The sequence below is a fragment of the Panthera leo genome, chromosome B2, assembly GCF_018350215.1.
Source record: "Panthera leo isolate Ple1 chromosome B2, P.leo_Ple1_pat1.1, whole genome shotgun sequence".
NCBI lineage: Eukaryota > Metazoa > Chordata > Mammalia > Carnivora > Felidae > Panthera > Panthera leo.
In genome coordinates this window covers 35,622,926-35,650,044 of record NC_056683.1, presented here as the reverse complement: position 1 = coordinate 35,650,044, position 27,119 = coordinate 35,622,926, and the positions used below count along the sequence as shown (strand labels likewise).

Here is a 27,119-nt window from a genome sequence, read left to right as displayed (position 1 = left end):
GAAATTGTCACACTACCGACCTGCCTTTCTACCTCCTCCATAGACTGAGTGCTGTGAGAACTGAGACGATGCCTTATGTATCTCTTTATCTTGGTTCCTGTAAAAGTTGATGAAGTAAAAAGTGAGGAGAAGAACAACAGGACTCTGCCAGAATCAAGTGGCTCCTGGGAGGTAAAAGATCTATGAGAGCTCAGACTGGCCACAAAATCTATTAGCACACAGCTGTCAGAACAGTGGAAAACATCCTGGTTCCAAAGAACCACCTGAGGGCTGTCCCACTCTCCCACAGGTCACAAAGCCTTCCTTCGGCAGAACAGGCTCAAGCATACTTCCTGCTCAGCACCCGCTTTGCCTGGCTCTGCAACAGGCTTGCTGCCTCCACTCTGGCTGACCAGCTGAGGTCCAGTTTCACACCACAGCTGCTTGCACATCAGCATCAGATTCCTGGCCCTACTCAAGGTGGCTGACATCTGTTGAAGGGCTAGAAGAAAAGAAAGCAGTGGACAGAAGATCCTACTCTTAGCAGCGTAGCTGTTAGGCCTTCTGTTCCTCTGGACTTAGAGAAAGGTTTATCCAAAGACACATATGAATATGGGTTATCAATGGCCAGGTGGTGGGAAGCACGTGTAAAGGCAGTGAGCTTCTTGGTTGTCTTCTCTGCTCAGCCTTTTTGTGCAGCCAACTGACTTCATGGCACTTTGGCTCTGGTGACTTCCCAGAAGGTAGTGCTGTGCTGGATTCTTAGAGGTACTGAACATGATAACCAGATCCACCCTGCTTCTATGCACTGTCGTCCCTGGCCAATAACCAACCAGTCCTTCCTCCTATCCATTGGTTTCCTTGTGCCCGGCCTCAGGACACATCTTTTGCCACAAGGATATTCGAGTCTCAAGCGGAGAGGCTCTGTAACCCTCAACACAGCAAGCTCCAAGCATGAGGAGATCACTCGTTTGAATGAACAGATATTCACCAAGGAAGAATGGTTCATTAGGGGAACTCACCCACCCCCACTTCCCCAATCTCTTTATCCCAATTCTTTCCAACTAGGAGACTAGTTGGTAAACATATTAGGATCCCCAAAGATTAAATTTATCTCTCTAGTTTAACATTATGTCCACTTTGTGTAATTAAGCTGTGACTTATTATAAAACCTGTATGTGTTTTCTTCAAGCATTCTCCAATTTGTGAATCTCTGTTTACCTCCTATTTATAACTGATAGTGTACCCAACCCAAGGTTTTTCCAACACTTGGACAGCAATTGAACTGTCTTGAACAACAGCACCATCTAGTTATCAGCACAACAAACCATCTGACCTTGTGTTTTCTACGCACATCCATATACTTAAGCCTCCCCCTTCCCCACTGCTCAAATACATGCACCCATTCTCCCTCAACTCTTAATCACATACTCATTACCTTTAACTCTCTTTATTTTTTCCCATTTCTCCCTCCTCTTCTTTGGCCTAAGAATCATTTATCTGACTCTCTTCCCCAGCCAAAAAAATCTGCTTAAGTTTGTAAGTCTTTTGTTGAGGGGACTCACCTTCTTGTTCACACTGACTCACCTTTTCGTTCCCTAATGAGGACAATTCGTCGTTCTTTCACTTCTGAGCTCAGATTATCTACCATCTTATTAACGCAATTGTCCAGAACCAGGGAGTGGGTTTGGGATTTGATGTCCTTCCGACAAATGGGACATTCTACCTTTCGCTTCATCCATTCACTGATACAGTAGGAGCAGAAACTGTGGGCACAGTTCAAGGTGACAGCCTACAATGGGAATGTGAACACACATAACAGAACCGTCATGCTTACTTTCCCAGGGCAGTTGTGATCTCAATGCTAAGACAGGAGTTCATTCCCAAGGCCAAATGGAAATTTAACAATAATCCCATCTACAGGGCTTATGGAGGGTATCAGAGTCATTCCTGGGGATGAGAAATTTTAAGGTTTAAGTTAGATGATTCATTTTCTTTCTCAAAGGTAAGTTCGTAGACACAGGCTGATTTGTCTATCTCGTTCCACCAATTCAGATGACACTGTCAACGCAGATTAGCTACCTTGCAAACAAATGTCACTGGACACAAGTAGGACTAGGAAGCGAGTGAATGTACAAATACACCACTAATTCCCTCATGGAAAATAAATATATATCCTGCTGATGGTGAATCAGAACTTCAATTTTAATATACGAAAGGAAGCACATTCTAAATACTCAGTACATAGAATGGTAGGAGGCATATCTCTACTCAAAAGAAACTTAAAAAAGTAAAATATATGTAAAAAATGACTAAAAAGTCTGGGGAGAAAGGAACCAAGATAATAGAAAAAATGTAATGGGTTCACTGACAGTGACTGAACTCTTAAGTAAATAAACCTGTCAGAAGAGGGAAAGCAGAAGGAGTAATTCCAATGGTCAGATTTCTTCTAGGGTCCTTTTCACTTCTAAAAATATAAACCATCCTCTTCAATAGTCTTGTTTAGGTACATCTCCTAAGATACAAGTTTTTCTGAGGCTCAAAAGTCTTCATTCCTGCTTTTAGGATGGCAGCGGAAAATAACAGAAATTATGCAGTTTTCAAATGCCAAGTTGAGCACAGAAAGCCAACTAGGAGATATTTTGTTAACTGTATGAGATAAAGCCTCACAAATAGGACTAAAAACCTGTCTGATTAAAGTAAAACCTCTTTCCAATGCTGACTTTAAGAGGTGACCGTAGAAAAAGTCAGGCAGTGTGCTGTAAACAAAGCACAGGTCAGGTTGTCTCTTAGATGTCTGTGCAGATGCCCTAGGTTGGCTAACTCATCTCCAATCCCAACCCCCCTTTCCTTGCTTTCCTCTAGCAGAATCCTGTCAAAGCAACACGGAGTTTCTCCAAACTAGGGAATCAAATGACTAGAAACTATGGAGGGAAATTATGACCTGAAGTCAAATTGGATCCAGAGCAAAAGAAACAGATCTGCTTGAGAGGGATTTCTCAGGAGGCTAATAGACTCAACCTCCCAAAAGACTACCAGAAAGAAGGAACGAGTGTGTGCATGCATTTTCCTTTTTAACGAAACCCGAAAAGCACAGTCATTTAACAAAACTTGAGTTTAAGATCAGTGTAAGATGAACTAGCCACAAATGGTAGAATTTGTGAAAAATAAGGTCTATGCAAAAATATGACAGGATAACAAATGGTAACCTAGGAGATGTTTCATTTTCATAGGGAGCCTCAGAGTCCCTGAAATATGTTCCACTTGGCTGCTGAATTCCCCAAGTGACCACACATCAGTGACATTTACCACCCTGTTAAAGGCTGCACTATACGCCCACTCTCAGAACTGCGTCCATTCAGAGTAAAGAAAGAGAAGCTTTAGTGAGCAGCTTTACCGATACTTCAAAAATCTAATGCCATGTGGCCCTATTTTCTCTGAACAGCAAAGAAATAAAGGCTTCACTGCAGCTAAAAATAGTGATTGTACCAAATAAACACTCAACACCACATGAAATAAGAAAAAGGATCAGTGAAGGTAAAGATGACTACAAAAACAAATGAGACATGGCCATCTCTAGAGGTCACTTTGAAGTCAAATAACTACAACAGGTTCCTAGAATAAAAATCTCTTCAGAATGTTTCCCTATAACAGAACTGGCGTAGCCAAGGCTCCATTGAGGGTTGAGAGATCAAGAAGACATAAGCCACTGCTGATAATTACCTCAATGAAGTATTCTGAGCAAATAATACATTGGAGCTCATTTTCCAGCACATCATTCACGTGGCTAAGAACTTCCTCCTTCTGTGCTTGCACCTTCTCCTTCTCCTCCTGCAAAGACACATAACCCCACCTGTCATGTGGATGACCCAACAAGAATGCAAAACAGGACAGGGAACAGGGTTAATTGTCTGAAATAGGATTCAAGATTCTAAATTAAAAATTCAACCTGGCACAGTGTCTTGAGAATAAAAACCCTTTCTCTAAGGGTGACCGTTCCTCAGAACGGCTTTCTAATATAGGGCATGGTCTTCCTTTCTTTCCTCTCTCCACTTTTTCTGTATTTGCTCCGTAGCTTCTGTCTCCTTTCCCAGAGCTCACCAAATGAGAAAAACTGAAGGCAGCGTACTAACCCCAGCAGCCACCCAAAACCAGAATGAGGCATTAAGTATCCTATAACTAACAGCAGTTTAGAGGTGATATAAAATCATCCCAAACAACCAAGGACTCACTAGACATGAAAGAAAACAATCCATAGGGGCAGGAAGCCTGAATTAGTTTATAAGGTCCCCTGTGTTCCTTGCAGCTGCCTCTTCTATAAAATAAGGATAATACTTATACTCCCTGGAGACGGGAGGCTGAGAGATGGCCTCCTCAAGTACCTTCAGGATCCAAACTCTATGATGCTTGCCACCTCCTACTCCTGCAGAGGTCTGCAGTCCAATTTCCCTGTGCTTTCCCCAAGAGGTCAGACCACTTATAGACATACATTTTGGGGAGGACCCTAGGTGTGCTCTCTTGAAGACATTTGTTTAAATTAGCTCTCATCCCTAAAACTGAAAGTGCCAGGAGCCCCTGAGGGGAAAGAAAAGCTATTTAGGGCATATTTGAGTGGCTAATTTTTCATCTTTTATTGTCCCTTCTAATCAAAGCAAAGACTATAACACTGCTTAGGGCAGTGAAGAGAGTATGTATGTACCCATTTTCATTAAAGTCCAGTTCCCTGAAAACCTACAAATTGCTAGGTTTAAAAAGATATGGTGGCTTTTTGGAAGTTAAGAAAGGTACTATATGATTTAAACCAAGGATAAGGATAGCAAACCAAATGAAAACTGAGTCTTCTCCTTTCTGTATTCTGCTGCAGGTCTGTCTGTGGGGAAGGGTGGGCTGAGAGATACAGACAGTCTTGGACATCAATTTCAGGCCAGAGGTTCCAAACTGGTGGCCTGTGGACTGGATCTACCTGGCAGATTTGTTTAGTTTGGTCCTCAGGTATTAAAAAACAAAATAGAATAAAACTGAACTTGTTGCTAATATTTGAAAATTGGGATAGTTCACACAAACATTTGGATTTCTATCTTCTGTGGAAAAGTCAAAGGATCTGACAACACTGAGCTTGCATTTCTGGGCAGCAACAAGTGGCTCAGCAAAGAAGGGCTGTCTCTTCGGGGTGGGGTTGGGGAGGGGTGGCAAGTGCCCTTTCTGGTGTGTCTCTGTCCCTGCAGCTGCCTACTGTGATCTTTTTTTTTTTTTTAATTAAAAAAAATTTTTTAATGTTTATTTTTGACACAGAGAGAGACAGAGAGACAGAGCATGAGCGGGGAAGGGGCAGAAAGAGAGGGAGACACAGAATCCAAAGCAGGCTCCAGGCTCTGAGCTGCCAGCACAGACCCAACACAGGGCTCGAACTCACAGACCGCGAGATCATGACCTGAGCCAAAGTCAGATGCTCAACCGACTGAGCCACCCAGGCACCCCTTCCTACTGTGATCTTGTATCCAGGCCACTTCACTCACTTCTATTACCACTCTAACCCTGGGGGGCACCTGAGTTTATAACCCCTAATTTAAGCATTCCACTGATTTGATGTGAGAAATAATTACCCAAATGCATCAGGATGAACGGTGTTTTGACTACACTACCCCTTAGCTTGTGTCAGTGGACCACTCTGAAGGAGCATCTACCACAGCCAATGGACTAGACTGCAGGACGTGAGTCTCATTCCCAGCATTTCACTTCTTAATGAGGGAAGGAAAAAAATATTGTCTTAGAGGCAGACCCTTCCATAGGCCTGAATCATTTTACAGATTATTTCCCCTAAGGCAGGGAACAGCCATAATCTCTCTCTTTATTCACCACAGCAACCCTTGCATCGTTGGAAATGCTGAGTTGCATGTATTGACCAAATTCTAAACCTTTATCTTCTTTCTAGTACCTTGGTCTGTTCCAATTCTTTGTTCTTGGCTTGAATAATTGCTTCAAAGTCCTTCTTGCTGCGGTTTAGCTCTTCCATTAGAGCCCGATGCTGCAGAAACATAGCAGATACGTATTCAAAATGGGCTACACTGCATATTTCCTTTTCTCCATACATGAGCCTGCTCCTTCCATCAGTAGCTTTGGTTCAAGGGATCAAGGGATTGGCAATTTCAAGATAGCCTTTGTTCCTTCAGGACATCCCACTTACCTGCAGCTTTTTTTTTAGAGAAGGGGGGGAGGTAGGGAGGAAGGTCATCAAATCCATTAACCCCTCTGAAAATAACCCAACCTCAATGGCCATCCAAATCAACTAAGGAACTTTACACTGCCTTCCAGATTCTGTAGGTTTGGCTGGGGGCTCAGGAATGTGCATTTTTTTTTTTAAAGCCACCCAAGTGATTCTAGGAACTCAGGAACTCAAGAACAAGTAGGTAAATCTGAGGCTACCCAGCAATGGGAGTGGCTTTTAATAATCAGGGAGAAATGGGATTTCTAGATCATTTTCATTGAAATAAAAAAGACCTTTAACCTATTTATTCTACAAATCACATACTACATACTTGTGAGGCAGTACTGCCTGAACCCGGCCTGTGTCTTCTGGAAGCTGACAGTTCATTTATTGTGACTTACTGCCTACAATGCATGTCAAGAGATTCCACATCTATGAGAATTTCTGAGCACCCTCACGCTTAAGTATAGCTTACACTTTAAATCTCACCTCCAATCCTTTTTTAAAGAAGGTGGGATAAAGGTAAGTATTTCTGAAAAGATATTACTCAATTAACAAATTTTAAAATTTGTGGTCTCCCAAAAAAAGTTATATCAGATGGCCCGGGTATTCATCTTGACCACTGATTAGATGTATGTGCCTAACTTTCTCATCTATAAAATGGGAAAACAGGTGCCCCCTCCTACATCAGTGTTGATAAGAAAATAACAGATATGAAAGCATTCAGAAGTTTTAAAAATTGCCTAGTAAGTAAAAAAGAATTGTCACAGAGGGACCAACAAGGTGGACCAAGAAACAACCACTGTTTCAGTTGAGAAAGTGGTATGTCCCCCAGGCATGTTGTTAAAAACCATGACCTAAAAGTTTCCCATTTTAGGCTAATGAATGGAGACTGGCCAAGCACCTCATGCTAAATATTTTCCTGTCTCTGGGGAAAGGGTGAGGAGTCGTGGGTACAAGGTACTCAATGATCACTTGGCGATTTCCAAGCAGCAGAACCTTACTCTTTTCCAGCCAATTTCAAAACGGTATTTCAATACAATTTAATAAAGCTCTAAATGAGAAATATACCTACCTTCCCACCCTAGAAAATAAACAAGCTTAGAAAATAAAATTCAAAAAGACTGAATAAATTTTCATCTAATTCTTTTCAAGGCTATTTGTGTACCCCTCAAGGAAATCAAGGCAGACATCCCCACAAAGATTACAATAATACAGGGCTGTTGGCACTCTATGAAGGTTGTGAAGTAGATATGCAATAAAAGACCATAAGGATAAATTCACCTAAACAAATTCTAATGCAACTGATCAAGGAGATTTGAACCATCTCACTAACCTCCTGACAAAACTTGCATTAAACTACTAATCATAAACACATAAAGTTTAGAAGATAAAGTGGGTTTAAAAGATGCAAAAGAGCTTGTAAAAAAATAATCAGATGATAGTCAAGTTACATGAAATAAATTACAGGCCACCTTTTAGGGGAATTTTATTCCTGTGAGCCTTGCCCTTTCAGTAAATCGGTATGTTCTGCTGACTGTTAAACTACATTCTCAACCTGACCTAAAACGCTTAATTGGAACATTCTTGAATGGTTTCTGGATGGCTTCAGCTCAGGAACAGTGAGGTAATAAAGGCCCTTGCAGGCTCTGGTGGCCAAGTCATAGCTTGAAATTCCCCTCTGCTGCCCTCACCTTTCTGGAAGTGCAGACACTTCCCCAGAGAGCCTCCTAATTGCTACAGGCTCAGTTCCATCTTCACTAGAGCAACTTCTGCTCAGATGAAGATGTACGTTTTCATGCTGAGGTCTGGCATGTCTGTGAGGCCAAATCTCCGACCTGATGGTATGAGCAGCTGTTGTCTGCAGACTGGAGATGCCACAGAGGTGTGTGCTAAGCAGAAGAGGCAGCCAGTGGCCATGTGAGGTCTGGCTGCCCCCCACTCCCCAGCCCACTATAATCTCAGTACAGTGACAAGAGGTAAGTTACCTCCTGTAGAGCCTGGGCCAGCTGTTGCTTCAGGTCCTCTTCTCCTTGTTCCTTCTCCAAATCCTGCAAAGCCAAAAACAAAATGGAAAATTTCCCTGCAGGGAGGGGGGGGAAAAGAAACAAAATCTAGCAACAAGCAGAGCAGACTGGCTCCTGAGAGCATCTGGAAACGACAGGGGGCAGGGAGCAGGTGGAAAACCTCCCGTTTCACTTCAGGCTCTTGGCAGGAAGGGATCTGAGCAGAGTTAACTGCTCAAACACTGCACACCTGAGGGCTGTCACCTTCAAGCTGCCACTCAGGTCGTTCTGGAGAGAAACCCTGGGGTAACACTCCAAGTGTCCTTCACTGGCTAATGTCATGACCCCCAGAAAGATGTAAACTGAGAGATTCTAAGCCACCAAATATCTAAACTCGGGATATAATCCCCCAGGTTGACACTCACAAGCTCCACCATGTTTCTTCGCTCAATTCTGGCCACACTGTCTTAGTGTGAGTATCTCTTCTAGACTGCTTCTCCTCCTTGCCTGAGCTTATGCTGTTTTCTCTGTCAGCCCCCTGTGATGTGGATGTCTTCCACATCATCATTGCCCTACATTCAGCACCTTCTACAAGAACCTCTGAGCCTTTCCCTCGTTAAGAACTGCCTACCCATTTGATATGCCAACTGGAAATTGTTCTCTAGGGGCACCTGGGTGGCTTGGTCGGTTAAGCGTCTGACTTCGGCTCAGGTCATGATCTCATGGTCCGTGAGTTCGAGCCCCGCGTTGGGCTCTGTGCTGACCGCTCAGAGCCTGGAGCCTGTTTCAGATTCTGTGTCTCCCTCTCTCTCTGCCCCTCCCCTGTTCATGCTCTGTCTCTGTCTCAAAAATAAATAAACGCTAAAAAAAAAAAAAAAGTTAAAAAAAAGAAATTGTTCTCTAATTTAAATATATTAACTTAAAACTGTTCTGATTATTATACTTCTTAATGGCAAGAACCATTTATTAAGCCTCTTAATAACCACCTGATGTCTAAGTATACTGCCATAGGTGCTAAAAAAAATCTGTGTGAAGTAGTAGGAGAAGACTAAATCCCTAGGGCTTGGTGGCAAAGGGAAATGCAGCTAATAAACAAAGGACTAGATACATTTCACCATGAGCCATTTCTATATGACCCTCTAATACCCACAGAAATTCTCTAAGCCAGTCCTTTTTGCCTTTCTCTACCATTCTGATATAGAAAAAGATTTTATAACTATATCCTGAAGCATACCCAGAGCAGCCACAAATATTAATTAATAATAACTCTTGTTCCTGAACACATTAGCCTTTAAAGAGGCTTCTGCTCTGGTGAAGGTGTCATACACTAAATATGTAGAGATAAGCCTCCCTCTATTAGCTTCAAGAACTAGTCCAGGCTGGGTAAGGGAAGCAAAAAGGTACACATAAACAAGCAATGCATATCCTGAGAAAGACCTATTTAATCCATGGCCTTTGCTAATGCTACCAGTTCAAGTGGAAAGCAGAGATTAGAATGAAATTTTTAAATTGTTCCAAATTTAGTCAACACTACTGGTTGTTCCTCGCCCTGAGCAAAGTAAACAAAACAGAAAAGCTTATTCACTTCAATCCTGATTGGTCCTTTTTATTTCTAAGTCAACAATGGGGAATTCTTGACATTCAATATTACCTGAGCAAAGAGATGGGAGTAAAATGTATGCTTCTAGCCAGACTGGAACTGACATTTTCAGCAGGACCAGAAATCAGCTCTAGCCTAGAGGCTTTGTGCAAGAGCTTGTCATCTAAGCAAATGACTCAGGGATGGGGACACATTTGATCTTACCTTGACACAGCTAAGACAATCATTCTGCCTCCCCGCTAAAGGCACTGTGGAAAGTGGCTTACCACTCAACCCAACAACTGAGTCACAGTATACTTGTCCCCTCCAATGCTAGTTGCTCAGGATAGAAACAAAAACATTTTCTGCCTTTCTAGGCTCCCACTTCCTAGGTTAGCTAGAGTTAACTAACCATCAGAGCTAGTAAGTTGCCAGGTACAACAAGGGCAGAGTAACCACCTGACTCATAGCTGCCTTGAGGCTAACTGGTTTGGCTGTGACACACCAAAGAAAGACAATTCATAGGGACAACCACTGGTTTAGTTGGGAGTGTACTGTGGTTCTGTGGCATCCCGACCTTCATCCAACCCCTCTCTGAATCTGCCTCAGTTCTCAGGTGCCTCAGCTTTATATCCTGAGATCAATTGCATCCTGGCTGGCTCTTCCAGCCCCCTTCAGCCAACACAGCACCCAAACTCTGGCTCTTGGTCATTGTGCTGAAGCCTTAACCCTGCACTCAACTCCCTTCTCCCATCTAAGTCTTCTTCTCCCATTCTACCTCCTGTTCCTGGCACTCAGCATGTGGTCCTTGACCCAGAAACAGAGAGCTATGGCCAGAGGCCCACCAAAGGCCTACCCACCCCTGAGGAGCACTGGTGTCCCTTCCTCCTATGTCGTACCTGGAGATGCTGTTCCTCTTCCTGGAAAGTCTTCTCTAGCTGTTCCACTCTGGCCTGTTGCTGGGCCTGCTCTGCACATAGCTGGGACTGTAAGTCCTGCAGCTCCTGCTCCATTTTTACGATTTTCTTTGAGTTCCCTTTTTGGGTCTGTTTTTTCACATTCAGTACAGCTACCTGTTTTTCCTGCATTTGTGTTTTCAGCTTCAGAATCCTGGACATGGTCACCTTGAACAGTGCTAAGCTGCTGTGCGATGCTGAAGGGTTTGAGGCTTTCTGCTTCTTATGATGAAGCTCTATGACTTTTGTGGAGCCAGGGTAAACATGAACCTCTGTGGCCTTCTCACTTGGCTCAAGAGAAGTCAACTTAGGATCCAAATATTCGGAGGGCTGACTGGCCACTTCACCTTTCCCATGAGACTTCACTGGTTGACCAGATTCACAAGATACTTTACTTATTTTGGATTTCAAATTTGAGGGGCCTTCAGCTCCAGGGCCCTCTAATTCATCCAAACTAAATTTCCTTTTAGTTCTCAATCCCTTATTTTTTCCCGTCATCTGGTCATTCTTTGGGGCAAGACAAGGATACATCCTGTCCCACTCTTCTTCAGTAACTTCATATTCATACTCTGCATTCTCCTTATTTTCCAGAGGTACCCCAAGCTGGATGTGGTCTCCCTTATGGATAGAATAGACATTTAAAGGTTCTAGACGTTGTCTGTTCAGCCAAACACCATTCAGACTCTAGAGAAAGGGAAATAAAGACAAAATAAGCTTCATGATTTTCCTCCTCTTAATGGAACGTTTCTCCTGATGCTACAAAAACTTCTGCCTTTTCAGAAGGAAAACCCCTGGGAACAAATAGAAAAGGTTGATAAACCATCACCCTTAGAAATAGCATTCCTGAAACAGCTTTGGCTTTTTACCTGTATTTCACATCCATGCCTCCACAGAGAACTGCCTGTGTAACAGGCAGGAATTACCTTATTACTGGCAGATGAATTACTCAAATGCAGCAGCATTAAAAGAAACTGCAACTGAATAGCTCCTATTGACCTAAACTGGGGGCAATGGCCCAAGACTGGAAAAATGGCTATTAGCGAAGGAAGTAGTATCTAATGATGAGGTTCAAAAGATAGGCTTAGCCAGGAAAATCACACAAGCACTGTCTCTAAATGTGGTCCCTGAACACATTGGTGAATGAGCAAAGCACTTCCCAGCACACATACATAAACCTAAAGAGTGTATCAATACCTTGTACTGGGGTCAACCTGCAGGTGGGATCTGACCCAATTAATAGCACCAAAGGTCCAGGGGGTAATACAGCACAGTGGTTAAGAGCTGGAGCTTTGGCTCAGACAGACTTGAGTTCATAGCCCAAATGCACCACCTTGGGTTTATTAGTTGCATGGCCTTCAGCGATTTACTTAACCTCTGTGTCTCAGTTTTACCTGTAAAATAGGGATAGTACAGTTCCTAACTCATACTGTTCTGTGAAGAATGAAATAAAATACATGTAAAACACTAAGCACAGTGACTCACATATAATAAATGCTCAATATATATTTACTTTAATGACTTAAATTAAGCCATAGTGTAGGGGTTAAGAGCATGGACCCAGGAGTCGGACTGCCTGGATTTATAATCTGGCTCCATCACTTAATAGCTGTGTAACTTTGGGTAACTTTCTTAACCTCTCCATGCTCCAGTTATCACATCTATAAAATGGAGGATAATAATAGTCTCTCCCTCATGGAGTCTGTGTGGATTTAATGAGATGACACATGTAATGTACTCAGAAAAGTGCCTGGCACATGGTAAGTATTATATAAGTGTTCACTACTATTATTATGTTCTGGCTCAATTGACTTATCAACAGTTATTTCAATTCTATGCTCAGCATCTTGCAAGGTAAATATACTGAGCACAAAAGTAGAAGATATGAAAACAACTTTTAGCAGCTGACTATGGAAAGGAAAACATGAGGGCACACATAAGTAAATGTGGGATTACACAGCACAGCCTATAAATGCAAAGGAGTATCATATAGAGCTGGGCTAGAGAAGAGATGCTAAACAGAGATGACGCATGCTAAAACAGACTTGAAACAAATGTAGCATTTAAAGTTTAAAGAGACAAGTGGGAGTGTGCCTGGTTGGCTTGGTCAGAAGAGCATGTGACTCTTGATTTCGGGGCATGAGTTCAAGCCCCATGCTGGGGGTAGAGATCAGTTAAATAAATAAACTTGGATGGAAGGAAGGGAGAGAGGGAGAGAAGGAGGGAGGAAGGAAAGAGAAAAAAGAAAAGAGACAAGTGGACATTTTAACCCATAGGAAGGAAGGAAGGAAGGAAGGAAGGAAGGAAGGAAGGAAGGAAGGAAGGAAGGAGGAAGGGAAGAAAGAGGAGAGGGAAGAGAAGGAAAGAGACAAGTGGACAATTTAACCCATAATAAGAACGTATCTTTGGGACACAGGCCAGAGATGAAGGTCACATATGAACTGGGACTAAGACTATATTCAAGTTGGTAACGATAGCTACCTCCTCGTGGCTAGAAAAAATACCTGATCAGCCCAAATATGAGGGATGGGAGGCTTGACCACAAGGCACAAAGGATGAACACTAGAGATTGGATCTCAGCTCTGGATTGGTTTTAGGCCCTTGTTTCTGGTTTTGTGTTATCTGGCCAGAGTGGGGAGAGGGAGAGAAAGACGAGCATAGATACATACAGAAAGACTGGCTTTAACTCACTGCCTTGGCCCTAACCTGGCTTATCTGACCAACCTTCTCCCAACCTTTCTACTCATATTCAGCCTGAGAAATTATGGAGAGTGATCAGTTCTGATTTCTGAAACAACATATGCAGGAATAAAAAGGAGGGGGAGGGAGGCCAAAAGAATGTATTTGAGAACAGTTCTATAGCAGAATAGTCAATTACAGATTATACATAGGAAAAAGGTTTCAGGAAAAGTAGTATGACACAGGAGGCCACCTATTGCCAAGGTATAGACATTTAAGAAGAATCTCAAAGACAAAGAGAAGGTTAAGAAGGCTATAGAAGCAACCTAAGACTAGAGTGAACAAAACCCTAAAAAGCTAGGGTGAACTTTCAAGACGTATTGCAACCCTCCGCGAGATCCTCTGCAGTAACCTGCCTCCTTGAGAGCCCTTTGAGATCTGGAAAATAAACTCTCAAAATTTTCCCATCACTTTTTATCCCTGGATCCCTCTGTTTATCCATTCGTCACTCCTTGGTGACATCTAGTGGTATACTTGGGACCACAGCCCCAACTCAGGTCTGTTCACAAGGCAACGGTAGAAAAGGATGAAATTACCACGGCTGTATAAGAACAATCATGTACTGCCCAGGATATGATCTCAAATGCAACAGCTTAAATAAATCAAACTGGGGGCACTTGGGTGGCTGTCAGTTGACCATCCAACTTCAGCTCAGGTCACGATCTCCCTGGTTTGTGAGTTCAAGCCCCGCCTCGGGCTCTGTGCTAACAGCTCAGAGCCTGGAGCCTGCTTCAGATTCTGTGTCTCCTGGGCTCTCTCTGCCCCTCCCCCACTCGCACTCTGCCCCTAAGAATAAACATTTAAATATATCTATCTCAAACTGTGTTTAAGCCTTTTTTTTTTTAATGTTCATTTTTGAGAGAGAGAGAGCGTGAGAAGGGGAGAAGCAGAGAGAGAAGGAGACACAGAATCTGAAGTAGGCTCCAGGCTCTCACCTGTCAGCACAGAGTCCGATGCGGGGCTTGAATCCACAAACCATGAGATCATGGCCTGAGCCAAAGTTAAACACTTAAGCAACTGTGCCACCCAGACGCTGCCAAGCCTTTCTTGATAGTTTTCACAATCACCAGTTTGAGCACTGTCAGCAGCAGCAAAGTGATAACCAAAGAAAAGCCTGCCCAGTGACTCTCAGCCATCAATGGGAAAAAAGTGGGATCACCTGCACCCCCTTCAACACCAATTACTTCACTTGATGCTCAATCTCTGTCCAGCATTTTTAATCCATTTGAGTGGAAACCCAAAGCCAGCGGGCAATGTTTTCATGCAGTTCATCAAATGATTTATGTAACCCAGTGGTTCTCAACCCTGATGTACAGTGAAATCACCTGAAAATGTTTACAAGAAATAGTGACTGGGTTAAATGGTCTGAGATGGGGACTATACATCAGAATTTTAAAAATCCAGTTTATATACAAACACAGAATATGCAATTTGTATCAAGACACAGTGCCCCTTTGCAGTCGACCCTTCCCTCATTCCCAGGCAACTACTCATCTATTCTCTGCCCTACGTAGGTTTGCCTTTTCCAGAATGTTGTATAAATGGAACCACACCAGTATGTATCCTTTTGAATCTGGCTTCTTTCACCTAGCATAATGACTTTAAGATTTATCTACTTTGTTGCATTAACAGCAGTTTGACATTTTGACTGCTGAATAATATCCTAGGTCATGGGTGTTACCAGTTTGTTTATCCAGTCCCTAGTTGTTTCTTCCAGTTTCTGGTGACTATGAATGAAGCCACAAGAACATTCACATACAAGTTTCTGTAAGAACATAAGTTTTTATTAATTTGGGACAGGAAAAGGAATGTTGGATAAGTACATGTTTAACTGGAATAAACTGCCAAACTGGTTTTCAAAGTGCTGATATCATTTTGTATTCTCACTTGCAATTGTTAAGAGTTCCAGTTACTCTGCATCCTTACCAGCACTTGGCATTAGGAATTCTTTACTAAAATATAACATACAAACATAAAAGTGCACAAATCATAAATGTATAACTAGATGAATAATCACAAAGTGAACATCTCAGTGTAACTACCACAAGGTTAAAAAAAAAAAAAAAATTACACATTCTCAGCATCCCAGAGACCCCCTGGGCTTCCTTCTAGTCACTAAGCCCTTCCCCCTCCATACATAAGGGGACTGTCAGCCTGGCTTGATGTCACATATTAGTTTTGCCTGGTTTTGACAATTATATAAACGGCATCATATAATATGTATTCTTTTGTGTCTGTCTTCTCTAACTCAATATTGTTTGTGACATTTATCCATGCTGCTGGATATAGTGGTAGCTCATTCACATTCATTCTAGTATAGTGTTTCATTTTAAGATTCTACCATTGATAAACACTTGGGTTGTTTCCTTGGGAGTGAAAATATTGTTGTGAGGTGTGTGTGTATACATACATATATATATATGCAACTTTAATAAATAATGCCAAATAATTTTCCAAATTTGTTATGCCAATCTATACCTCTACCAAAAGACAACTTGACAATACCTGGCATCATCAGTATTTAATTTTTAGCCACTCTGGTGGATATGTAGTGGTATTCCACTGTGGTTTTAATTTGCATTTCCCTTATCATTAATGAGGCTGAACAACTTCTCATGAACACTGAACATTTGGATATAATCTTTTGTGAAGTGTCTGGCTCTTGCCCATTTTTAAAACTGGATTATCTTTCTTTTTCTTATTGATTTGCAGTTATGTACATATTCAAATATAAAGTCCTTCATTGGTTATGTGCAGCAAATATCTTCCACTCTGAGTTTGCCTTTCACTTTCTTAATGGTGTCTTTTGATGAATGGAAGTTCTCCATTTTAATATGATACCACGAGTATTTTTTAAAAGAACCCCAGGTAAGCACAAAAACTGGAAACAGGGTTGACAATCACTGCTCCAGCTGCTGGAAGACCAGAAGTTGAACTGTCCCAAGCAACAAGGTGTGTTCACAGACAGTATAATTCACCAGAGACATGAAATGCCATAGTGTACAGAAGCATGAAGGTGGGACTCACCAGGGAGCAGATGAATAACAACACGATAGGAGGAGAAAGGTTCAAACTCCATGCCCAAATCTCTAGGACTGAAGGCAAGAAAACCCACCAAGGCATTTCAGATGGACCCTCAAACAACCAATTTTCTGAAACAGCTGGATAGGAATACCTACAATGAGCCATCTGAAGAGCTTTCCAACTGAAATGCACACAACTACAATATTTTGTGTGTAGAGTCAGCAGTCCTCCACGGTTTTTCTTTTTTTTAAGCCAATTTAAACTAAAATTGCATTTGTTGCAATTTTTGTATCTGTACTTAAGCTTTCATTTTCTGGCCATTCCAGCATATAAGAGAGACCATTTAATGAAGAGAGAATGCAGTTCTGAGTTTTGAATTCTTAGAAGTATCTACCTCTTGAAAAGACTTGGCAAATGACTTCAAATATGACCATAACAATAACATCCTGCACGTGAAATTCAAATCCTTCATCAGAAGAAGAGGACTGCCAAGGCATGGTGCCAGAAAAAAGCCACAAAGGAAAGGAGCGTTTGTTAAGGGAAAAAAAATGTGGGGGGAGTGCTTTTACCTGTAAGAGTAGTTGCTCCATCAAAACACTTGACTCACAGCTTCTCTTAAAAATCAGTTACCTCACAAATGGAATCAAAGCTAAGAGGCTTAAACCAGAAAAGGCTTGGAAGAATCAGGAGCCTACCTTTCCTCTGTATTATCTGTCTGAGACCTCAGAGAGGAATCTCATGGTAACAACAGCCCTGGAAGAAAACATACACAGCTAACACTGGAGAGCAGCCCAGAAGCACAGTCATGATCTGTCGCTGGCATGGGCCACCTCTGTCCCTGAAGCTGATGTTCAAGGAACAGTAAAATCTGTCAGTTGGTGGCTTCCCAACCTTTCAAAATCTGCTATCCCATAAATGGTGTATACCCATACTACACATCATCAAAGAGAAGAGCACCGGAGAACTTACCTCTATAATACTGCAATCCCATTTCTCAGATAGCCAACTCTGATAAGGAAAATGTCTTTTCCTAAAGTGGTTCGATATAAGCTATTGCAGGGGCTTTAAAACCTGACGTCTATGACTTAGATATGTATAATTAATTTTTTTAAATCATGCAACCGGTATAGGTTTCCCCTGCTATCCAAAAGGAGAATGTTCCCTTGAAGCCCTTCTTCATAAGCCACTGGTGCAAAGTAAAGATGCAACTACCATTAACTTATATGGGAAAATATTTTTATTGTTCTCAGACACATAATATAGCCTCTTTTAGGCTTTTCTGATACCTTAGGACATCACCTGCTAACGGAAACACAAAATAAATCAAGATTAAAACACTGATGCTCACAGACACAGTTCAAAACTATGGAACCTTGGGCGCTTGGGTGGCTCAGTCGGTTAAACACCCAACTCTTGGTTTCAGCTCAGGTCAGGATCTCGAGGTTTGTGCAACTGAGCACCACGTCGGCCTGCTTGCGATTCTCTCTCTCTCCCTCTCTCTGCCCCTCCTCTGCTCATGCACAAGTTCTCTCTCTCTCAAAATAAATAAACTAAAAGCAAAAAAACAAAACAAAAAAAAACCCACAACTATGGCACCGTGAAGCTGAGATGCTGAGTGTAGCTCCCTGTGAAAGAGCTCCCCGGTGCCACTCTCGATGCTCTGGTGCGTGCTGCCTCTATAACAGCTCGCTGCAAAACAAATGCTAAGCGCTATTTTCGCCTTATTTTGTAAAAGTGAAAATCCTCTTCCGATTTCTTTTAGTTAGCAAATACAGGTACCAATGTAGGTCTCTTGTAAAAGCAAAATGTAGGATAGATAATGTGAACTTTCCAAAAGCAGGACATATCTGTATAGCAAATCACTGCATACCTCCCTGGTGTTTGACAACAGGACATAGTAGAGACTTATTTGAGTTCCAGCCCTGGTTCATTCATTCACTTCAACAGTCAGTTAGAAGGCCCCTGGGCAAGTCAATTTATCTCCCTGGGCCTCAGATTCATCTGTTCCCAGAAGAGATTAACCTTGATCATCTCTAAGGCCCCCTTTCAGTGCCAATTTCTATTCTGCTCATAATGTCTTGCCAAGAGTGCCAAACCAATTTACTTAGCACTTATACTCTCTTCTTCAATATAGTGCCAACTCAACTTAATTCTAGTCGGGAAGGTACTTTCTCAACAGCTTAAATCTAGCAGTTTTAAGCATGCAAAATGAGGCAGGCCTGCAGGATACCTGTGAGACTGTGAATTATAATAAGAAATACATATTTGGCCTTTATCCCTGTTTCTAAGCACAGAGCTCCTAAAAACTCGGAATTTCCTAAGTGGTGAGACGGAAAGGCATCTTTTGTTATGCTAATGAGGCAACTTTGGGACCATCCCAGGTCTAATCCCAGGACACACCCCCCCCCCCCGGGGGGGTCTAATTGCTAGGGGAACCAACTAAGTAACCGGAGGGTTGAAACTTTCAGTCCCACCCCTCAACTTCCTGGGAAGGGAGAGGGACTGGTCGTTGAAGTGATTACCAACAGCCAATGATTTAATCAATCATGCTGTGTTATAGAGCCTCCACAAAAACTCAAGAGGATGGGTTCAGGGAGCTTCTGGGATGGTGACTATATGGAGGTGTTGAGGGAGTGGAATACCCATATAGGACATGAAAGCCTTGTGCCCTTTCCTGTATACCTTGCCCTACACATCTCCTCTGTCTGTTCATCTGAATTCCTTACCATATCCTTTCATAATAAACTGGTAAACTTAAGTAAATGTTTCCCTGAGTTCTGTGAGCCACTCTAGCTAACTAATCAAATCCAAAGGGGAAGGAGGTCATTAGAACCAGTTGGTTCCAGTTGGTCAGAAGTACAAGTAAACAACTTGGACTTGTGACTGGCATCTGAAGTCCAAGGAAGGGGTCCCTGAAGCCTCCAATCTACAGCTGTTGGTCAGGAGCACAGGGTTAACCTATGGAATCTGATGCTATCAGAACTGAGTTGAATAGTAAGTAGGACTCCAAGCTGGTGTCCCAAGCACTGCTTGGTGGTGTGAGGGTAACTGCACCCACCTCAGAATTGGTCTCAGAACCATTTAATACCCTTCTTTCTAACAGGTGTCTTTACACTCCTTTCAACCAGAGCAATGTAAGATGGCATCTGAAGACATTTCATACTTCCTAATTCTTTAGCTATCAACATGAGAATTTCTCTCACGGCACAATCTCTATTTTCACCATATCCCTGAGTGCTTGTATATCTATCTGCACATTAGGCACTTCCTAATTGCTGGGCTTTACACACTATTTCACCTCCCTTAGTATTCACACCAGACCAGTGATTTTCAAAGTTATTCAAAGGAAATCTTCCTCAAAACATGAATATGTAAAACAGATTAAAAAGGGGGTGGGAAGTATTTGCTCTGATTGAAAGGAATAGGGAAGGGAAGGAGCTAAGTCCAGTCAGCTCAGCTCCCTCCTCCCCCCAGTGCTCTGAACCATAGGTGTACTCCAGAATATTCATCAGATTTCCAAGGTCTCCGGACCTATGACTCACAAAGGCCAATTCCCCCAGTAACTTAGTCTAGTTTCTGGAGCAGGACTTACTGCTCCAATTCAGGTATTCCCTTCAAAGTAACATACTTTCATTCAAGTCATTAGAAATTATTTTGGTATAATCTAATCCCTGGCAGCATACAGAAATGTCTGTCTCCAAAGAAGACAACTGGGTGGCTGGGGAGAAGATATTACTTTTGAGCCTTTTAACTTTGTATCATGTACTACCTATGCCAAAAAAAAAAAAAAAAAAAAAAAGGAATTTAAAAATAAACAAAAATTTAGTAAAGTCAACAGGCATCTATGGATTCCTGTACCTTGTTGTCCATAATTGTCCACTGGCCCTCGACATTCTGCTTCAAAACACAGTGGTTTCGGGAAATCATCAGAGGGCAGATTTTTGATACCAGTTGGTATGTGACACCAAATCCTCGCCCTATAGTCACCTAGGAAGACAACAATGTAAGAGACATAATCAGTCATTCTGCTGAACAGGGAGGTCCTTTACAATCTTGTCAACAAGCAATATGCACATGTCCTGACTTATGAAACCAGACTCTCATGAAACCCAATCTCATCAGCTATCTCCTTCAGCTACCATGGGAGCCACCAGGTAGAAAAAAGCAAGTTCTGACATGAAGAAACAGCTGAATGAAGTTAATCATGGAATGTCAGGGTTGGGAGGACCCTGAAAGGTCATGAGACGGAGGAAAACCTTTCCACACACCCCAATCAATTAGTCTTAAACACTGCCAATAACTATAACATCTATACAAGACCGCTGCTCCAATTTTTTAATGATCCTGACTTGGCATCCTTCTCCCTATAAATTCCATCCTTTGGCCCTGGCTCTACCCTGAGCACCATGAAAAAACCTCCCATCCTCCTTCCACTTGACAGCTATAAAGTATCTACCTAGTCTTTTCTTGGCCCTATGTTCCCAGTTACTTCAACCTAACTCCCATGGCATATGTTTGAGTCTCTTTGCTATCCTAATAGATCTGTGAAGAGACTCCTGGTTTATTTTTATTCCTGGATGCCATATTAAAAAAATAATTTTTGTAACACAGTCAAATGCAAGTATCACTTTCCCAGTTCTAGATATTATCACTGGAGCATATAAATTGCATTAGCTTTCACGGCCGATCTATCACACTGCCAATGTATCCTCAGGCTTAGGAATGATTAAATTTCTTGGTCTAACCCTCCCCCCAAGAATTGCTATGCTAAGTCATGTCTCTTCTGTCCTATACTTGACTAGTTGGTAAATTTGGATTCGAGTGCAGGACCTTACATTGATTCCTATTAAATTCCATCTTGTTAGTTCAGCCTATCACAGGAGCTTGTCAAGACCTTTCTGAATTTTTAATCTGCCATCAGACATACTCAATATCCCTTCCAGCTTTGACTCATCTACCAAACTGATATGAGACCCTCTCTACATTCATTTAGGGCACAGATAAAAATATTGAAACAGGATGTAGCCAAAGGCAAAGCTCCCAGGAAAGCCTAGTAAACATTATACCAAACAATCTGGGTATACCTTTAACCAGTTGTAATTCAACCAAGAGTCTTTGCATCAAGTTCATATTTTCTATCTTATCCATGAGAAGACATCATGAGAGCCTCTGGAAAAGGTTGCAAAGAAGCCTCAATTCCCATCCATCACACTTTCCTGATAGACCAGTTTAGTTTATAGTAACTCTGTCAAGGAAGAAAATGAAATTCTCCCGAGATTTAGATCTTAGAATCCCCTGCTTATTCTTCTTGGTGCACAAGCCACCTCTTTAATGACCCATACCACAACCATAGCTGAGAACACTAAGCCAAATGGTCTGTGGTTTGGTATAAGCTACCCATTTTGCTCCTTTTGAAAATCTTTCAGAATCATGCCTGTCCTCCTCAGTCCCTCAAGGACCACCATGACTCTCCTTGCCCCAATCTATTCTTCCCCTCAAACTCTCATCTCAGTAACTGACACCACCATCCAAGCAACTGCTTAGCCCAAAACCAAGGAGCCATCTTTGATTCTTCTCTGTCCCTCATCCTGACATTAAAATCATCGGCAAATTCTGCTGGTTGTAATTCAAATATATCCTAAATCTGTTCATTTCTCTCTATGGCCAATACCTTGGTCCAAACAACCTGACCTCCACCAGTTAGGCTGTTCTTGTTCCTGCCCTGCACTCCCTGACTCAGACCAACTTCGTTCTTCACACAGCAGCTGCAGTGGTATCATACAAACTCTAAATCAGATCATTTCCCTTCTTTTCAAACTACATTCATGATCCAAACTCCCTTCCATAGCCTATAAGGCCTGAATGTCCTAACCCCCTCCACCTCTTTAGTCTTACCTCACACCACAGACAGAAACACTCACCACTGCCTGAGGGTCTTTTCACAAGTCCCCTCTACTTGGAACACTCTTGTCTGAGACATCTGCACAGGCTCCTTCTCATCTTTCAAGTTTCAGCTCCCCAAGGGCCTATTCCGATTACCCTAGAGTTGTTGCCTGCTCCCTCCCCGACCACTGCATTCCTTCATGTTGTTAGCATGCTCTTGTCACAATCCAAAATTACCTTGTTTGCTTTACCTATTTATTCCTCCCCCCTTACTAGAATATAAATCTCATGAGCAGGGACCTTATCTGTCTCGTGTACCACTGTTTCTATACCTGGGACAACACTTAGTAAGAGTTTGTGAGTGGAAGAATAAAGAGCTTATGCATCCTCCCAGATTCTAGGATGAGCATTTTTTAGCTCAGAAGTTGGAAACTCAGTTATTACCTCTGAAAACTATGGAGCAGCAGCCAGGAACTCTTACAATCTGACTTAAGTTCTTTAGTTCTTCAAACAGTTTGCCAGAAATCCCATTTGTTATCCAAGTTCCTCAGAATTAACATATATACCCTTCAAAAATGGAATATTTAGGGGCACCTGGCTGGCTCAATCAGTAGAGCATGTGACTTTTTAAAGTTTATTTATTTATTTTGAGAGACAGCAAAAAAAAAAAAACAAGCACGCATGAGTGGGGGAGGGGCAGAGGGAAAGGGTGAGAGAATCCCAAGCAGGCTTGGTGACAGCACAGAGCCAGGTGTGGAGCTCGATCTCATAATCAAACCATGAGATCATGACCTGAGCCACAATCAAGAGTCAGACACTTAACTAACTGAGCCACTTAGGCACCCCTCAGTCAGTAGAGCACGTGACTCTTGATCTCTGGGTTATGAGTTCAAGCCCCATGCTGGGCATGTAGCTTATTTTTAAAAGTTAATTAATTTTTTTTTTAAATGAAACGTTTAAAGGTTTATCTGTCATCCATATTCAGTAAGAATTTTCATGTAGGTAGCTTTATTTCTAATAAAGGAAGTATTCCATAGCCTATTTTAATACTTATGGAGAGACAGCCAGACAGCCCTTGACAACTGCCTGGGTAAAGCATTACAGAAAAGGGAGATGAATGGCTATTTTTTTTTGAAATTGCCTCCTGCAGACTCTGAATCCATGAACGTAAGGAATCATTCTTTTTTGTCCTTCCCTTTACAGTCTGGTCCCAGAATTTACCTTCGTACACCAAGGTTAAAGAGTCTGTGGTGAGTTTATCTGGATATTCCAGCACCATTTGCACATGAAAGTAAACTTTGCAAGGGAACTGAGTGCCAATAAACCACCAATGCATATGTTGGGGGTTGTTTCTATTTACAACAATTTTGCAATCCTTACCCACTTTTGCTGCTATCCCATTCCTCCCGGGGATGATTCCTATTGTTTCCCAAATGGCCAGCAAATACTGTAGAACCGTCCTTTCCCTGTTTTCAACCCCTTTAGCCCAAAAAGCTTCATGAAAACCTAATTTGTTTTTCCACCAAACTCTCTGGATTGATTTAAGAAATTTAAGGACAGTGCTTGGCTAGCTCAGTTGGTGGAAGATGCAACTCTTGATCTCCGGGTCATGAGTTTGTGCCCCATGTTAGGTGTAGAGATTACTTAAAAAAACAAAAACAGGGGCACCTGGGTAGCTCAGTCGGTTAAGCTTCCAACTCTTGATTTCTGCTCAGGTCATGATCTCCTGGTTTGTAAGCTAAAGCCCCGCATCGGGCTCTGTTCTGACAGCTCAGAGCCTGCTTGGGATTCTCTCCCTTTCTCTCTCTCTCTCTCTCTCAAAAAATAAATAAATAAACATTAAAAAACAAAACAAACAAAAGCCCTCTTTGGAAAAAAAGAAGTTTAAGGACTTCTTCAGTTGACTTCAGTCAATTTACTACTATGTTCCATTCAGTGAAATGAGAGGAATCTTGTTTTATTGTTTTATCTGGGAAATCTAAGACTTTAAAGGGAACTGGAAAGGCAGGAAACTAACTCCGTTATAACTAAATGCTATCAGCACACTTAAACCTTGTGCACACCGCTCACCACTTTGTGTTATGGTTTGGGGGCCACTACGATAAGTAAGACTTCATCTCTCGCCTAGATTCAGACTTCTCTTCATACACACTGCAGGCTACGCTCCAACGACTTCTTAACACCTGACCTTGCAGACAGCCAGGCCTGGCAGGTCACTCACCCATGCCCCTAGAGCAAGTCGGTCTTCCCACTATGTCTTTACCTTTCACGATGGTTCGTATGGGTCTCTTCCCATAGCCGTGGCCCTACACAAAATTAACCAAGAGTTTAAAATATGTGTAGGAGTACTTTACAATTCCTCTTGTCTTTGCTGCAGCAGCTTTCATTCTTTCTGCCCCCAACTCCTACTCCTACTCCCACTCCTGGGGCTACCAAGCTATTGACAAGTAATGAATTAATCCTCATCAATTGAACCTGAATGTTAACATTTGACTAACTTTACAAGGCTGAGCGTGAGTGTGGTACACTTGCGAGGCTCACATTAAGTAACACATGTAAAAGCCCAAACCCAATACAAAATAAGGTGCAGCTCCCATTATCCAGGTGTTGGCGTCTTCAGTTGTTAACTTCATTTGTTAACCCTCCCAAAGGGAAAATGCTTTTGGAAAAAGGCGTGCAGGGGAAGGTCAATGCTCAAAGCTAAAAGAAGGAAGCAGCTGCTGGAGGGGTTGATTAGTATGATTACTATGGACTTTAGGTACCGATACCTGGATAGAAAAAGAGGGCAGGGTGTCTTTCTGGTGTTCTTCAAATCACAGCACACAAGGAACCCTTTTAAAACCCAACAAGTTAAGGCTGGACCTGAACCCCTCCTCCGACCGGGGAGCCACTGTTCTAGGACAGTACTAAGTAATCCATATCTTGGTACTTGATTGGACAGCCTGCGTGGATGTTCTCCGCCTTCCCAGTGTAAAACTGCGCTTCCCCATTCAAGCAATAAACTGAGGGCAAAGTCGCTATTATCTGTCCGTCTCACGATACACGAAAAACCATAAATAATAAATACGTGGAAGACTGAACTGAGACTATACTGCTTAGAGAAAAAAACCTAATCAAACACACATCACCGTCAAAAGACTTATCTTTCATACACACTATTCCCCGCATCCAAATCGTCGCCAGTCACCACAAGCTGGTCCCTGATCCAGCTCTGCTTCCCAAGCTGACTGAACCCTAATCCGCTCGGCCCCCTCTCCGAACACCCTAAGCCACCACCCCAACAAGCCCCCAAGTGGAAGCGCGCCTCGTCCGTCCCCTTTGTTTCCCTGGTGTGCACGGAGGAGCGCACTAGAGAACCCCACAGGCGGCCTCTGGCGAGGACAGCTCTGGTGTTTCCGAATCCCCACCCCCAACCCGGCTGAGGGGGCGCCGCTCGCAGCACCGAGACGCGCGGGACGATTGCAGACCCGCCCACGGGGTCAATTTACCTCAAGAGATGGGAACGCAGGCATTTTTACGTTAAAGTTGAGGCACCGTAAGGGACGTGACCTGCAGCTCGGGTCTTTTTCGACACAAAACTTGACAAAGTTCCTGCTCTCCCGCTGCCCCCCCCACCGCCTCCCGGGACACCGCTCCGTGCAATCCACACGGGGGCTGTCCCAGGGCCCGCCCCCTCGAACCCCCAGCCGGTCCACACGTCCCCCACGCCCACCTCACGCCAAGCCCCTCCACCAGCTCCTTCCGGCAACCCCGACTTCAGCCCCGGCTCGCCCCGCAGGCCCCGGCTTCCCTCAAAGGGGCCATCTTCTCTTCCGCGCGGTCCTACCTCCACACAGACACCTCGCCCCCCTCAACCGCCCGCCCCAGAACCCCTTCCTCCCCTCCCCCAGGACCCCCCCTCCTCATATCCCTTCCCTCTAACCCGCTCCCACCTCCCCTTCTCCATTCATCTCTCCCACCCGGACGCCCCGGCTGCCTCCCGGCTGCCTCCCGGCCCTGCTTCCTCAACCCCCTAGGCTCCCTCAAGGACCCCCTCCTCCTCACCTCGTTTCCGTCCTCGAGCAGCAGCCACTCAGCGTCCATCCCCACTCGTCGCAAGCACCAACTCCGGCCACCGGCGCGGTCTCCCGTGACCAACGAGCCGGGCTCCCCCATAGCCCACTCGGCCCCGGGATCGCGGTCAGCACAGAGCGAGACCCCCACCCGGGTTCCCGCCGCCTCTCGGCTTCGGCGCCGGCGCCATACCTAAACAACAGACAGAAGCAATCGCTACGCGCTCGCGATCGATGCGAACACCCGCTAGGGCTCAGCGCCCCCACTCGCCCGGCCAGCAAGGCCGAGTCACTGCGCCTGCGCCGGAGCGAGGGCGGCGAGGACGGCGCAGGTGTGAAAGCTATCTAGCCCCTGGTGGGGCGGGGTCGCCGTGGAGCTGCGTCTCTCGCGCCACGCGCGCCTCTCCCGCTGCAGCCCCACCACCCCAGTAGTAGCTGCCCGTGACCGGAGCCTCTTACCCGCTCCTCTTTGAAATTTTTATTTTGCTTTATGACGTTTTCATGATCTCTAAAGCTGTAACCAACTTTTAAACAACTTGTGATCATTTTAAAATATGTTAAGTCTGGGGGCACCTGGCTGGCTCAGTGTGTACAGTGTGCGACTCTTGATCTCCGCGGTGAGTTCAAGCCCCCCGTTGGTTGCAGAGCTTACAAAAAGAGAGAGAAAGAAAGAAAGAAGAAAAGAAAGAACCACAATGA

General features: G+C 43.4%; 1 protein-coding gene across 2 annotated transcripts in view; it reads right to left on the bottom strand.

Annotated features, from left to right (window-relative positions):
- RNF8 (ring finger protein 8) overlaps positions 1-26,729 on the bottom strand; it is a 32,856-nt gene extending 6,127 nt beyond the window's left edge. The window contains exons 1-7 of one of the 2 annotated variants that reach the window (XM_042938613.1): positions 26,413-26,729; positions 20,344-20,472; positions 10,669-11,409; positions 8,173-8,235; positions 5,915-6,004; positions 3,703-3,810; positions 1,706-1,771 (exon numbers count right to left, since the gene is read on the bottom strand). In XM_042938613.1, the coding sequence (XP_042794547.1) occupies positions 1,706-1,771; positions 3,703-3,810; positions 5,915-6,004; positions 8,173-8,235; positions 10,669-11,409; positions 20,344-20,472; positions 26,413-26,523 (1,308 nt within the window). In that variant the 5' untranslated portion in view covers positions 26,524-26,729. Of the gene's footprint in view, positions 1-1,566; positions 1,772-3,702; positions 3,811-5,914; positions 6,005-8,172; positions 8,236-10,668; positions 11,410-20,343; positions 20,473-26,412 lie in introns of both variants that reach the window. The other variant, XM_042938612.1, reaches the window with a different exon arrangement.
- Positions 26,730-27,119: the final 390 nt, after the last annotated feature.